The sequence below is a fragment of the Tachysurus vachellii genome, chromosome 14, assembly GCF_030014155.1.
Source record: "Tachysurus vachellii isolate PV-2020 chromosome 14, HZAU_Pvac_v1, whole genome shotgun sequence".
NCBI lineage: Eukaryota > Metazoa > Chordata > Actinopteri > Siluriformes > Bagridae > Tachysurus > Tachysurus vachellii.
Window position 1 is genome coordinate 5246154 of NC_083473.1, and position 13940 is coordinate 5260093.

General features: G+C 37.9%; 1 protein-coding gene across 1 annotated transcript in view; it reads right to left on the minus strand.

Moving 5' to 3' along the window:
• Positions 1-1450: 1450 nt before the first annotated feature.
• LOC132856845 (venom phosphodiesterase 1) overlaps positions 1451-13940 on the minus strand; it is a 38609-nt gene continuing 26119 nt past the window's right edge. The window contains exons 18-25 of the mRNA XM_060886684.1: positions 13015-13187; positions 12134-12179; positions 11351-11505; positions 7057-7198; positions 6766-6843; positions 6533-6665; positions 5246-5402; positions 1451-3698 (exon numbers count right to left, since the gene is read on the minus strand). Of these exons, the coding sequence (XP_060742667.1) occupies positions 3525-3698; positions 5246-5402; positions 6533-6665; positions 6766-6843; positions 7057-7198; positions 11351-11505; positions 12134-12179; positions 13015-13187 (1058 nt within the window). The 3' untranslated portion in view covers positions 1451-3524. The remainder of the gene's footprint in view (positions 3699-5245; positions 5403-6532; positions 6666-6765; positions 6844-7056; positions 7199-11350; positions 11506-12133; positions 12180-13014; positions 13188-13940) is intronic.

A 13940-nucleotide genomic window follows, 5' to 3' on the forward strand; every position in this document is an offset into this window, starting at 1 on the left:
AAATGTTCACATCTGCAAGCTGATCAGCACATTCCCTGAGCACCTTATGGGTTAATGCTAGACAAGTTTTTTTTTCTGATTTCCTCTGCAGATACACAAAGTACTTGATCAGTAAGAGATGGGATGGACTCCCCCGCTGGCATATTGTTCCGCATAGAGAAATTTCTTTGTGCATTTGTGCATAAAGCATCACTATCAGACGGTCTAGCTGTGTAATCTGTGATGACCTGAGTATCTTGGACTTTTGCAATTGCTCAAGCATTCTTGGAATTCTGTGCTTCTTTAGTGGTTATGAAGTCTATGATAAACCGGGACTGTCTAGATTGGTCCCTGCTATAAGGAGGACCGCATCGTCATCAGACCTGAAGACCTGCGTAGACGCTGAAATCACATCGTCTATGCACTTGCTGGAGTAGACAGTCAGTGATGCTGTTTATATTTCCAAATCTGTTGTGAAATTGTATGTAGCAGCTTCCCTGAATATTATCCAAGCGAGTTTGCTCAAAACAGTCCTGAAGTACCGAATTGGGGTTGAGGCAAGGTGTAGCCTTGTAAGCACCTTGAATGTTGATGTAAACAAGGTCTACAGTGTTTATTCCACAGGTCTGGCTCAAATATAAAAATCCCAAATGCAATCTGTCAGTCAAGACAGCTGAGGATCTAGATATAGCATAATGTTTCCAAGTTAAAGGAAACATCAATTAATCTTTTGTTTAATCTATGTGGTCCGAGCTGTGGAGATTCTTCACTTTTAAAATTTGAAACTTAGCTGAATAAACTGAGCATAAGACAGAGCTTCATCATAGCAGCTTATGGTCTGTATGGTGTAACGAACGTGCAGACTGGCTAGTGTTCTTGGATAAGGTGGTGAGGTGAAACGTGTATGGGTTTGAAATATGTGGATAAAAAATACAGTGCTAGATAGAATCTAAGATAGAAATGACACAATAGTAGTCACGCAGAGAGAGAACACGCCATGCAGATTTAAACTCCTCAGAACAGTGGGCGAGATGCAGGTACTGTAAATGCAAGCTTGAGCTCACGTCCAACCTCACACAGATAAGCAGTGATAAAGGTAAAGAGGTTTTGAATTAGATTTAGGTGAACCAAAGCATGAAAATGTTTCTCTATATATTCATATTTTTCTGTTTCTAGAAGTAAAAATAGTATGTGTAAAAGTATATAAATATATATATTTCCATATTTCAGCTTTTCCTAAAATTCACAGTAATTTCCAGGGAAAGTTCGCAATCCAAGACAGATTCAGATTGATAAAATGTCTGATAATTCTGCAGAAAATTCTTCCAAACACCAAAGAGTTCTTCCAAAGAGGTCAAGCCCTGTTTTTGACATGCACTGCAACTGAAGTTAGGAAACTTGTACAGTAATGTTTTACAGTTATACCATCAACCCACACAGCGTATGCACACGTCTATGTTTGCAACATGTCTAGGTTTAGTGGAACATATTTATTTTTTTATTTTGTTCACATCTGAGGTAATGTTATAACAATCACAATTGAAATAAAAATAAAACAAATATAAAACAGACTTATTTTAGCTTTTACTGAAATAAGCACTTTTATTAACAACTTTTATAAAAATCAATATATCAACTTTTAGATCAAAATTACTGAATGTTTCTATACAGCAAGTTTATTGTTTTGTCTGGATGCTTGCAGAAATTGATAGAATGATTTTTAAAAGCATGTCCAATCTAACAATCAGGAATTCACTGGAACTTGATTGGAACATTGACTGTGGCTGGATTTTAACACCTATGTTTAGAGTAACTACCCTTTTCTCTTTAATACCATGGGTAATTCCAAGCATCACAACCCAAACCGCAGAAACGAAATATGGAGCTCCAACAACTGAACAAACCATAAGCAACTGTACATCTTTAAACCTTTTTTCCAGAAAGGTTTAACTAAACCGCTAAGACAACAACAAAGAAACTGGTGAAGGAGGTGGAGGCATGAGGCACCAAAGTACATACATCTACTGTTATGAGAGTTCAAAATGGACATGATCTGAAAGGGTGTCACACAAGGAAAAAGCCCATACACCAAGACCAGTATAAATAAAACCAGACTCTGAAGACCGATGAAGAATCCTGCTACCTATGAAGCATGGGGGTGGCAGCATCGTGTTGTAATGGTGTTTTGCTGGAAAATAATAATAAAAACATCACAAGAAAAAAGTATTACCTAGAAATACTGGAACAATATCTCAGGTCTTTCAGGGCAATGGACCTAATCAAATCTCCAAAGTACAATCTGAAAATATGTGACTGGCCATCACAATGCTTTGACATGAATCCCATCAAAGATGAAGTAAATCCTCAAGATATCAGCCAGAAAGGTTAAACTTGGTCTTAAACTGCGTCTTCCAGTTAGAGTATGAACAAAATGAAAGCTTAAAAATGTCAAACTTGTTAGTTACAGTTATTTATTAAAGGAATAAAGTCACATAGCTTAAGGAATAGCTTTCGCGTAACTTGTCCCGCAGCTTTTGTCCTAGATCCATGAATGACGTGTCAAATCGACCGGCTCATTGAGGAGAGGTGTGCTATGACTTTTATAAGCGATCCGAGTACCGGTACTTCCGGTACCGGGTCTCAAAGTGGCCTTTTTTCCCATAGACTCCCATTATAAACTTTGGAGGTTTATAACTCGGCAAGCTTTCGAACTATCTACACCAAACTCGCGCAGCTCCTTTAGGGTGATACTCTGAACAAAGGTTTAAATTGGTGTACCGACTGGCCTTCCGGTTGTCCCATAGCCCTGCCCCAAATTATGCAAAATCAAAAAACTTTTTACAACATGGACATGCGACATATCAAAACACTCACAACAATGAGGGGAACTTCCTCACGTGTATTTTGATGACGTCACGTTATGCCACGTGCAAGCACCATTCACATTTTCTTCAGGAAATGTACGTTCTAGTTATTATTATTATTATTATTATTATTATTATTATTATTATTATTATTATTATTATTCAGTTGTATGTGTACTGCTGTGTCTCCTTTCACCCACACGGCCTGTCTGATTCATCCTAGTGCTAAATTTTTATTTCTCAAATTCAAATTTTTGTAAATTCTTATAAAATGTTACCTCATGAATCACTCATGAAAGCTTTCCTCAAACACAATGTGCAGTTGTTTAGTAGGATAAGATGTTGTTGATGAAACAGATTGATACCATATGCATCCTAAAACTGGCCCTAAGCTAAACACATTGTTCAGGACAGATAAAGGGATGGAAAAAAATACGATAGCAGACCTATAGGCAATTTCTAACTCTACTTAAATGAAGTCTAAATACGTTTCCTATTAAGAATCTTCTATCAAAATACAAAATCTATCAAAATACAAAACAGCTCTGTGGAATAGAACACACCGTTCTGTAGCCTAGAATAAACATGAGGACAAATGAGTTCAGTACACTGGTCAGTGAATATTCTGGTTCATTTAAACACTAACATTCATTTCATTATTGTATAAATAATGGATAGAAATCACTGCTTCCTTTTAATGGCAGCTGTGGGCCGAGTCTTTATCCGTAGAATCTCAGGAACCAGTCGGCCGCTTTTCTCAAAAAAATCCAATCCCGTGATCAATTCGATGTCTCTGACACGTGATTGGTGGAACCACAGCAAGTCCTCCACCCACTTTGACTCAACCTGGTTGCTCTGTATGCAAACAATGCTCTGGTTAATTTGGTGTTTATCATAACCTATACAACTATTATTTAATAATATTTGAAATTTAACAATATGAAAGGTAGAGAATATTAAAAGGATAGATAGGTTTCTATCTTACTTTTTCCATCATTAGTAATACAGTAATTTGAACATGTTCAAACATGACTATCACACCCATATGTGCTTTATGATCATACAATACACATTTAGTTATTCCCTTTGATGTTATAAAAACCTTCACCCTTGCACTTATTTATAGGGATATTCTAGGCATCACACAAAGATCTGGATATCCATCCATCCATCCATCCATCCATTCATCCATCCATTTTTTGCACTTTTTATCCTACTCAGGGTCACAGCGAACTTAAAGTCTATCCTAAAGGAGACTCATGGTGTATACCTGGTAGTGGAGAACCTGGACACACACCAATTCACATACTACAGAACATTTAGAGATGCCATGAAGCCTACAATGCAGGTCTTTGGAGTTGAGGAGAAAACTGGTGTTCCTGGAGGAAACCCCAGAGACAGGGGAAGAACATGCAAACTCGATCGATCGAATAGCCCAGTGGTGTCCAATTTCATCCGCAAAAGATCCACGTAGGTGCAAATTTTCATCCTGATCAAGCAGGAGCCACACCTCAATCCACTTATTTAATCAACTGATCTTTGTTTTTAATATACTACAGTATGAGGTGTGGCTTCATATAAGGGCAATGGGAACACAAGGGGTTAAGGGTTAATGATTAAAAGGTTGGGATTCAAGATAAAATATTATTCAATTTAAATTTGGTGCCTCAAATAAAAACAGGGTTAGTTATAACAGAAATGTTTCCCACACTGTAACGCATGAGCCGGTACTGTGGAAATCAAATAATACTCCAGTTGTTCTTGTTTTCTAATCAAATTACTTCTTTGGTAATGACACTGCCACACACACACATGCACACACACACACACACACACACACACACACACATGGACCATATGATGATGTTTCACAGGGAACAAAATTGGTAAAACATTTTTTCACTCTAAATACAACAGGAGTGTTAGTCATATTCCACCAGCATTATTCCATTATTCTTTACAGCCTGAGATGATAAAACAGCTCTGATAGCTGATGTTATTAATTAGCTATGAAGACTTGAGGGCAATAGATAAAATGTTATGCCCATCACTGTTGAAGTGTCTGAGTGGTGGACAGAAGAAATAAGTCGTTATGGTTGTATGAAGGTGCTTGTCAAAGTCTGTGTCTCTCTGCACGTCTATCTGAGCATCTGTCCCTGTCTGTGTGTGTGTGTTTCTCTGTGTATTGGCCTAACTGTATGTCTCTCTGTGTGTCTGTGTCTATGTGTATTTCTGTCTGTGTGTCTCTCTGTGTGTCTTTGTCTATGTGTACAGTACTATCTATAAACAGAAAATAAGTGTAAGGAACAAGATAAAACACAAAGGAAAATGTGTGTGTGTGTGTGTGTGTGTGTGTGTGTGTGTGTGTGTGTGTGTGTGCGTGTGTGTGTATGTGTTCTCACCGTGCAGCTCTCAGTGTTGTCAGGTCGGTGTGGCATTAGAAACGACACAGTGTTTAATTCTCCCTTACACTCCCTCACTGACTGATCTGAGTTCAAGCAGCTCGTTAAGATGGCAAAATAATGAGTGGGGATCGGGATACGAGTGCCTGTAACAAACCTACACACACACACACACACACACACACACTTAAAGTACAATATACTTTATACGTCGGATTTCTGAAAAGAAAATACTATAATATAATAAATCCTATAGAGTAAATAGAATTTTATAAGAATGGAAAAATAAATAATTGGTCATGACAGCAAAAGAATCCTTTTACACAGACACAAAGAAACAGTGATGATGAGAAATAGTAAAAACTGAGTAGAGAACGGATTTACAATTTAATTTAAGACTGTGGTGTCAGAGGTATGATAACAGAGAAAAGAAGAGATGAATTACACCTGTGTGTTTAATGTGGGGCTGTTTATGTGTGTCTCAAAGTGAAGGGAGCCCTTGACCTGAGAGTGCATGTACAACCAAGCTACAGAGTCAAGCTGTTAAACCCTGCTTCCCATGCACACATTTCCGCCCGGGTGTAACATAGAGAGAGCTAAGACATTTTAATCCAGTGATATGAGCACTATAGGGAACCACAATGAATGGCAGATGGTGACTAACTTTTGGTTAAATACTTAAGTCAACATTAAGAATAACCAATGTATGTGTAGCTTATAGAGTAATTTCTGTATAACGTTAATTTGCATATGATGTATGACATCATAGGTCATGCTACCATATGCGTGTAAGTGGATTAGTTGTGAGAAGTTGCATGTGAATGTCATTCAGGGTGTGTTCCTGCCTTAGTGAATAGTCTTCCCAGCAATGGCTTAACATTTACCACAACACAGTGCATGACAGAGAATTAATGAATAAATTCATATTTGTCTTCAGACTTGGACGTTTTATAACAGTTCTGCTTAAGATTATTGGTCTTGGTGTGTCTTTTTGGCATCGTATATGAATAAAAGACACTGAAAATATATATTTAGACATTCGAGGAATCAAAGGATCAATCAAAAAATGACTACAAATGGAAATATGTCCAAGTTTTGACATGACAACCTTTTTGAGTATTAATATGAGGGAAATTCCATGGAAATGGAAATCTTGGAAATGGAAATCTTGGAAATGGAAATCATGTCTTTTCAAATAAACTCTGATGTACACAGATATGGTATGACATGGCTCAGATCGGGTCTGAGTGAAAACGAAATATTCTAAACATTAAACATAAAACATACTGATTGATCTGGTCTGCAGTATCATAGAGGCCGTCAAAGTTATAATCAAACGCAGGCCCTGTAACCACATTTATGCCGTTATACTGTGAGGTATACTTCGGAAGCAAAACATTGTGGAAATACTGCCACAGTCCTGCAGAACACACACACACACACACACACACACACACGATCATTAAAAAAAAAACAGTCAATTAATACATGTCAAGAATGCTGAGGGTGTGTGAACTCACGCTTAAACGCTGGGTACATGGGAACCACATTACTCAACATCAGACCATCATACTGTTCTTCTGCTGTGCTGTTAAGATCTGCGACACACACACGTACACACACCGACACATACTATTTATCACCACTGTCAATATAGTGTTTGAAAACATTACAGGAAACGGTTCCTGCTAGTGGAATACACAATAATAGCTTTGAATTAAATTTGCAATTTCAGCCCCCATTAAATTTAAATTTGGAGAGGTAGTGTGTGTGTGTGTGTGTGTGTGTGTGTGTATGGATGCAGTACATACTGGGTGGATAAAGGAAGAAGTATGTAATGTTAGTGCTGCTGTTGTATTGGTTACACGTAGGACTCTGATCAGCTTGGATCCTCACATCAGCTCTCAGACAGTCTGGTATCACTGCGGGCAAAGAGCCAGAATCACCTCCAGCCTACAGGGGGCAACACACAGGTTTACACTCTAATACATTTACATTACTACATAAACTATAAGCTCTATGTGATTACAGAATGCTGAAATATGGAATATAGTATGTAATATTTAGATTTTTATACATGCGATTTCATTTCCGCTGCATCGCTTTGACTTATATAAGGATGCAGGCTGCACATGTTCCTGATTGGGTTCGCATGTCTACTTTGCCTCATGCTCAGTGTAGTCATCCCGCCCTGTCCTTCTCCTGTTGCTGTTTTCTGCATTTGGGTTCACATCTGCTGTCCCTGACACTCTAATCCAAAAACTCTCCATATCATCAAGAAACCTGAACCTGTCAGGTGCTTCTAGCGCTAATTTCTGGCTGGATATCTAACACCATATAACTACGAACAGAACTTACCACATAAGTCCCATTCAACACTTCTGGTGACAAAACCATTTAGCAATGCTTTTAACTACTGCTGAACTTTTCCCCACTATTCCCATAACTCTGCCTGCTTAGAGACAGAAAGGAAATTAATAGCCCTAGAAATAGATTTGCTCCATGAAAAACATTCTAAGAAATCATAAACCCAAGAACACCATTAGTCATAAAGTAAAAAAACAAAGAAACACAATATTCATGGGAAAATGACCAGGCCTAAATTACCATTGTGTTGTCCTCACTAACTAAAAGAAAACAAATATTCAGAACGTAGGTGGAAAAGATAAGTACACCTATAATTCCTTAACAAGAAGCACCACCATCAGCAACAGTAACCTGAAATAAAAATAAAGTCTCCGTCATTACTTTGGAGAAATTCTGCTTAAATTCATGGATGTTTTGGACACAGAATCCTGAAGGGGTTACAACTTGATTTTTTTCAGATGCTGATTTGCTGCTGTGTTTTGTCTTTTAGTATGACACAGTTTCAGCTTTGTTGTCTCAATGACTGCAAGTTTCCCAGGTCCTGAGGCTGCAGAATCATATTCGTCAGATGGTGTGAAGTGTTTACTGTGATTCACAGTGAGTCGTTTTCATGAAGAAGGAAAGTCTTAACGTCAGGTATGATTGTAGCTTGTTTTGTGGAACATCCAGATGTGTATGTGTTGCCACTACTTCTTACAAACATGTAAAAACAAGTATAAACCACCAATGCCATGGTTACACAACAGTTTCCACTGGATAGTTGAGGAAAATTTCTTTTATTTAAGTGACTTCCATGGGAAATATTTATGTTAGTAATACCGTATAACAAGTTTGTTCAGGTCAGTGGTTTGTTCATTTGTGGTCAATTACTCCAAAGCATTCATCCAAACATTTACTCAAAAATTCCCTGAGTTGATGTGAGGAAGAAACCTTAAGATGAGCCAGACTCATCCTGAAGGGAACCTCATCCTCATTTGAGTGGCACTGGATAGGAAATAATGTAAATATAAATAATGTCCTTTCTACAATGGATTACAGTAGAGTTGGAATACAATATAAAGAGCTCCTGAGGAACTAATATCTAATATCTAACATTTCTTCCCTTTCTTTGATTTTCTATTGTTTTTCAAGCATAATAATAACTCTAACAATGCTCCAAAAGGATGAGTAAGAAACAGAGTATGTGTGTCACACGTGCTAAAGACAACTGAGTTAGACCCAAATGCAAGACACAGGCAGAAGGTTTTTAATGAGACAATAGTCACTGTGGTTAGCAGTGTGCAGCCAAAGGGAGGAGAACAACACCACACCAAAGCACAGTTTGAGCAAACCAGGCAAGACAGGAGTAGAGCAGGCCCAAGCAGCAATGGGACAAGGCAGGATAGCTAGTCAGATACACAAGGCAAACTGAGAAAACCATTTGAAGAAGAAAAGACGAACAAACGTGCCGACAGCATGATTATATAGCGCAGGATAGCATAAAATGGCGGCCAACGCAGAATTGGCGTGAACCAGGAACTGTGTGTCGCGCATGCTTTTGTTTCCTGAATCCAATAAAGGAAAAACTACTGAAATCTAAAAGAAATCCTGTAACTTATGAGTATGCAAGAAAGTTTATGAAGCAGATTATAAATGGTTACAGGAAATACCCATGGGTGGAAAGCAATGACGTACACACTTGTGATACATGAGATTTACTGAGCAGGATTAAATCAGCACTTTTTACTGTTAATAAGTTTTCTTTTTTTTATATATATATATATATTCAGCTTATATTTACCTTGGACAAGTAAAAGGAACATTTTCACTTGAAAAGTTACCAACCAAAAGTCTACACTTCAGGTGCTCAATTCTGCGTCTCCTTTTAGCGTTTGCTTTTCTTTCTGCTTTCTTCCCAGAGTTCTTGCTCGGTCTCTGGACATAATGTACCTTGTATTTTTTTTTTCATGACAAGAGAGTCATTACTCTGGTTCCCTCAACAAAAAGCCAGTAGAATTTTATCCATTGGCTTTTGGAATATTGCGGAAAATAAGCTCTGTGTCCAACAATAATTTATCATATGTACAGATTTCTTTCAAGATCATTTTCTCAAATGAACATGACTTGTGAAGACAAATACAATGACCTCTCAGCACATGACTTCCTAGCACCTCTTAGCTTCTGACAATCTTTCAATCTTTATTTAAAAACAGTCTCCATGATAAGGATCTGCTTTGCTCTTTTTTTTGTATATGAATATGAATGAAGGAGAAATTTGTGTTATTAGTATAAATATGACATCCATCTTTTTTCTTGAAATGTAAAATATTTAGAAAATCACAAGTGGGTTACTATTAATGTATTTTATATGATAGAATAAAATGTAAAAGTATCTTGAATTTGTGTTAAACACAGACCTTAAAAACAATTAAGGCATTTAATCAAAAATCAATAGAAAATAAAGACTTCCAATGACTGAATTTTCAGACTCTGTCTATATATTCTGTCTATAATCTATAATCTGTATTTTTTCTCTCTCTTTATCTCTCTTTCTCTCTCTCTCTTACTTCTCCTGCTTTGTGACAGTTAACACCAGCACTGTTAACAGTTAAACACATGATGTTCCTCACATATCTTTGGTTTTAAATGGTGAAATGGAGCGATAATTATCAGCAATTTGTACGAGCCCAAACCTGTGGAGCTTTTACAACCTGCGGAAACATGTAGGACAGGAAGCCACAGGTGAGTTGAATCATAGACTTGTTTTACAAAATGAAAGCTTAGATGTCACTCATTATTTGCAGTACCTGTTGTAGGGGGGCACGGTGACTTAGTGGTTAGCACGTTCGCCTCACACCTCCAGGGTTGGGGGTTCGATTCCCGCCTCCGTCTGATTCTGATTCTGATTCTGATTCTTCTGTGTGTGGAGTTTGCATGTTCTCCCCGTGCCTCGGGGAGTCCGTAGTGTGTAATTGTGTGAGTGAATGAGTGTGTGTGTGTGTGTGTGCCCTGTGATGGGTTGGCACTCCATCCAGGGTGTATCCTGCCTTGATGCCCAATGATGCCTGAGGTAGGCACAGGCTCCCCATGACCCAAGGTAGTTCGGATAAGCGGTAGAAAATGAATGAATGAATCGCCTGTTGTAGTTACAAATAGTTTATAGTAGTATGCAAGGCGTAAATGTGTAAGGGAGTTGAACAGCTAACAGCTAACTTTTTTTGAGAACTTTGTTTTTTTTTTTTTTAAATATTTTCATTGGCATTGAAACAAGTTCAGATAAGTGTTTCCATAATTTTCATTTTATCTAACTGGAAACAGGATTTTTTGTGAGTCAATTCATGAAAGAAATGTGGTATTCATGGAAATCCTGCTTCAGAGCTTCAGAATTTGTTTAGCCCACTTTTCCCAGTAAATATTCCACTCTGACAGTGGAACAGAAATAGACTTATCAGAGATTTTCAGTGTAAACAAATGAATGATGCTCTGTCTGTGAGTCTGATCTAAAATGAGTCAGGACTCTGTTAATATCACCATTTACTTTGAAAATAGAAACATTTGTTTGGGAAAAAAACTTGGTTATCTGAAAGTTTTTTATTGTTTTGATTGTTATTTATCACAGATGTAAAACTGGCAGGAATATTCAGTTCAGTTGACCTATGAAAATGTACTTTACTTACTATACTGTATATTGATGTGTGTGTGTGTGTGTGTGTGTGTGTGTGTGTGTGTGTGTGTGTGTGTGTGTGTGTTCATGCCCACCTGTTTCTCCACAGTAAAAGAGCTCCAGAGAGGCATGAGCTGCTGTTTGCTGTATGCACTGATGAATCCATGCTGATGAAGGATACAGTAATCTGAGTTAGACTGCAGCACCAGGGGCCGGCCGAACAACAGGTGTTTGCTCTCGCTCATTGAAACTGGAAACATGCAAGCACACAAAACAACAACATTCAGCAGCGTTTTCTGTCTACACACAAATTACACACAAATACAGATATTAAATATGTTGGATTGATAGAAACTATTAAGAATGTGCTATATCTATTGATGTACCAGAAACACACACACACACACACACACACACACACTCACACATACACACAAAATTGTTCAGACATTTCATTTGTACAGTTATACAGTCATTCAAATAATGCATTTTTCAGCTGAGAACATTGTGTTTTACTGAATGTTCTAATAATGTTATCTTTTACCTGGGTTATTCAAAACAGCTAAAGCATCCACCAAAAAAACTTGTGGAATGTGCCATGTTTTCTTGTAAGAATGTATGTAAATTCTAGCAGAACCTTTAAGGATTTTTAGCCAAATATCAGCTAGCCTATGTCAACCTGGGCAGAATAAACTGTCTATATGAGTTAAGTAGGGATCTCACCTCACTGTTCACTGAGAAACACCACTGTTGTGAAGAATGGATTAGAGAATTTCATACTAACAAATAATAACATTAAGAGCTTTAAACTCAGTCACACACACTAAACTAAGCCTTTTATATGTATAGCTAAATAAAACACACACAATAATGATTACCTTCTGTGTCAGACATGTTGAGGCGAGAGTTTAGATTGATGTCACCCTACAATAAAATAATAAAAAAAAAAAAAAACAGCACCAATACAGCACCATTAATGAGTGTTAGCAAGGATGAGTGTGTGGATGCTAGTGTGTGATATTAGAAATGAATGGACATTTTAGCATTTGAATATCTGCCCCAAAGGACATTTGTTATTGTTTATTTGCGGTTCCTATTTTGACCATCAGGCGCAATCAAAACCCTATGGATGCTAAGAGGGGCAGTGAACAAATCAGTGGAACATCGTCTTATATTTGATAAATAACAACATTTTCTAAATCAATGTTCACTCAAAAGCATTTTTCAATGGAAATGAAAATGTATTGAGTTGTTAACTCTATGAAGAACAGTAGGTAGTACAGTTATATATAGGTGTTATATATCAAGGGTATTTATCAAGGGTTTGGGTGCAAGTTTCAATTCCAATCAAGCAGAAGCACATCTGATTCCACCCGGTTAATTAGTTGATCTTCCTTTTCAAAATACCATGAGGAATAAGATGTGGTAACTTAGTGGTTAAAGTGATGGAGTATGAGTTGGAAGGTTGCTGGTTCAAATCCCATGCCCACCAAGCTGCCACTGCTGGGTCCCTGAGCAACCCTTAATTACTCAGTTGTGTAAAATAAATGTAAGTTGCTCTGGATAAGGGAAGTCAGCCAAATGCTTTTAATGTAAACATGGGTATTGTTTCTGCTCAGTTGGGATGAAAACCTCCACCCACACAACCCTTTTGGGATCAGATTGGACACCACTGATATATCCTGCATATGATTAGGCTTTGCATCACCTCCCACTATAGATAATCTGCTATTAATATAAGGATTTTGAAAGCATGTACCATTGCCTGGCAGGAGCAGCCAAGGGGGTCAGTGGGCTCCAGGATGGTTAGGGGACACTGGCCTGGTGCACTCTGCTCCACTGGAGGTTGAGGTGTGTAGGGTGGAGAGTGCAACAGATGGTTCAAACTTCCATGAGTCCCATTGTTAGGTGCTGGAGTGATTTCTAAAACATCTGAAAATAGTGCTCACGTTTAAAAAAAATTGCACAGTTTAAGCCTTTCCATTTCATAAGTCTGTTTTGTTCTGTTCTGAGAATCAAAGACGTCAACAGAGTTACTGTGTACAGTAACATATCTGTTAATAAATAATTTCTAAACTTAAACAAAAACGCACAAAGAAGACCAGATGTTTCCACAGCACTTGTGCTGTGTGTAACCAGTAGTGTGAAGTTTAACGCACTGAAAAAAGAACCTTGTGCTGTTTGGTTTCCATATTTCATGATCTTTTTGATCCTATTTTCAGTAGCTTTAATTCTTAATGTATACTTTTGATTCCTTTTTGAAGTATGACTATAGATCTACCATTATTTAACTCAACCATACAGTAATTAACGCTCTGCAAAAGTCTTTCTCAGCTTTTTTTATTTTTTAGAGAAGGCAGATATGCAGATTTAATGTATTATAAGCAAAAACACACCAAACACAAATTTCGGTAAAGAAAACGAGGATTAGCGAAGCAAAGCTTCAAAATTAATATGACATTAAATAGGCTGCAATGATAACACATAGCATGTGTCCATCCATCCATCCATCTTCTACCGCTTATCCGGGGCCAGGTCGCGGGGGCAACAGTCTGAGCAGGGATAACCAGACTTCCCTCTCCCCAGACACTTCCTCCAGCTCCTCCGGGGGAAGACCGAGGCATTCCCAGGCCAGCCGAGAGCCGAGAGTCCCTCCAGCATGTCCTAGGTCTTCCCCGGGGCCTC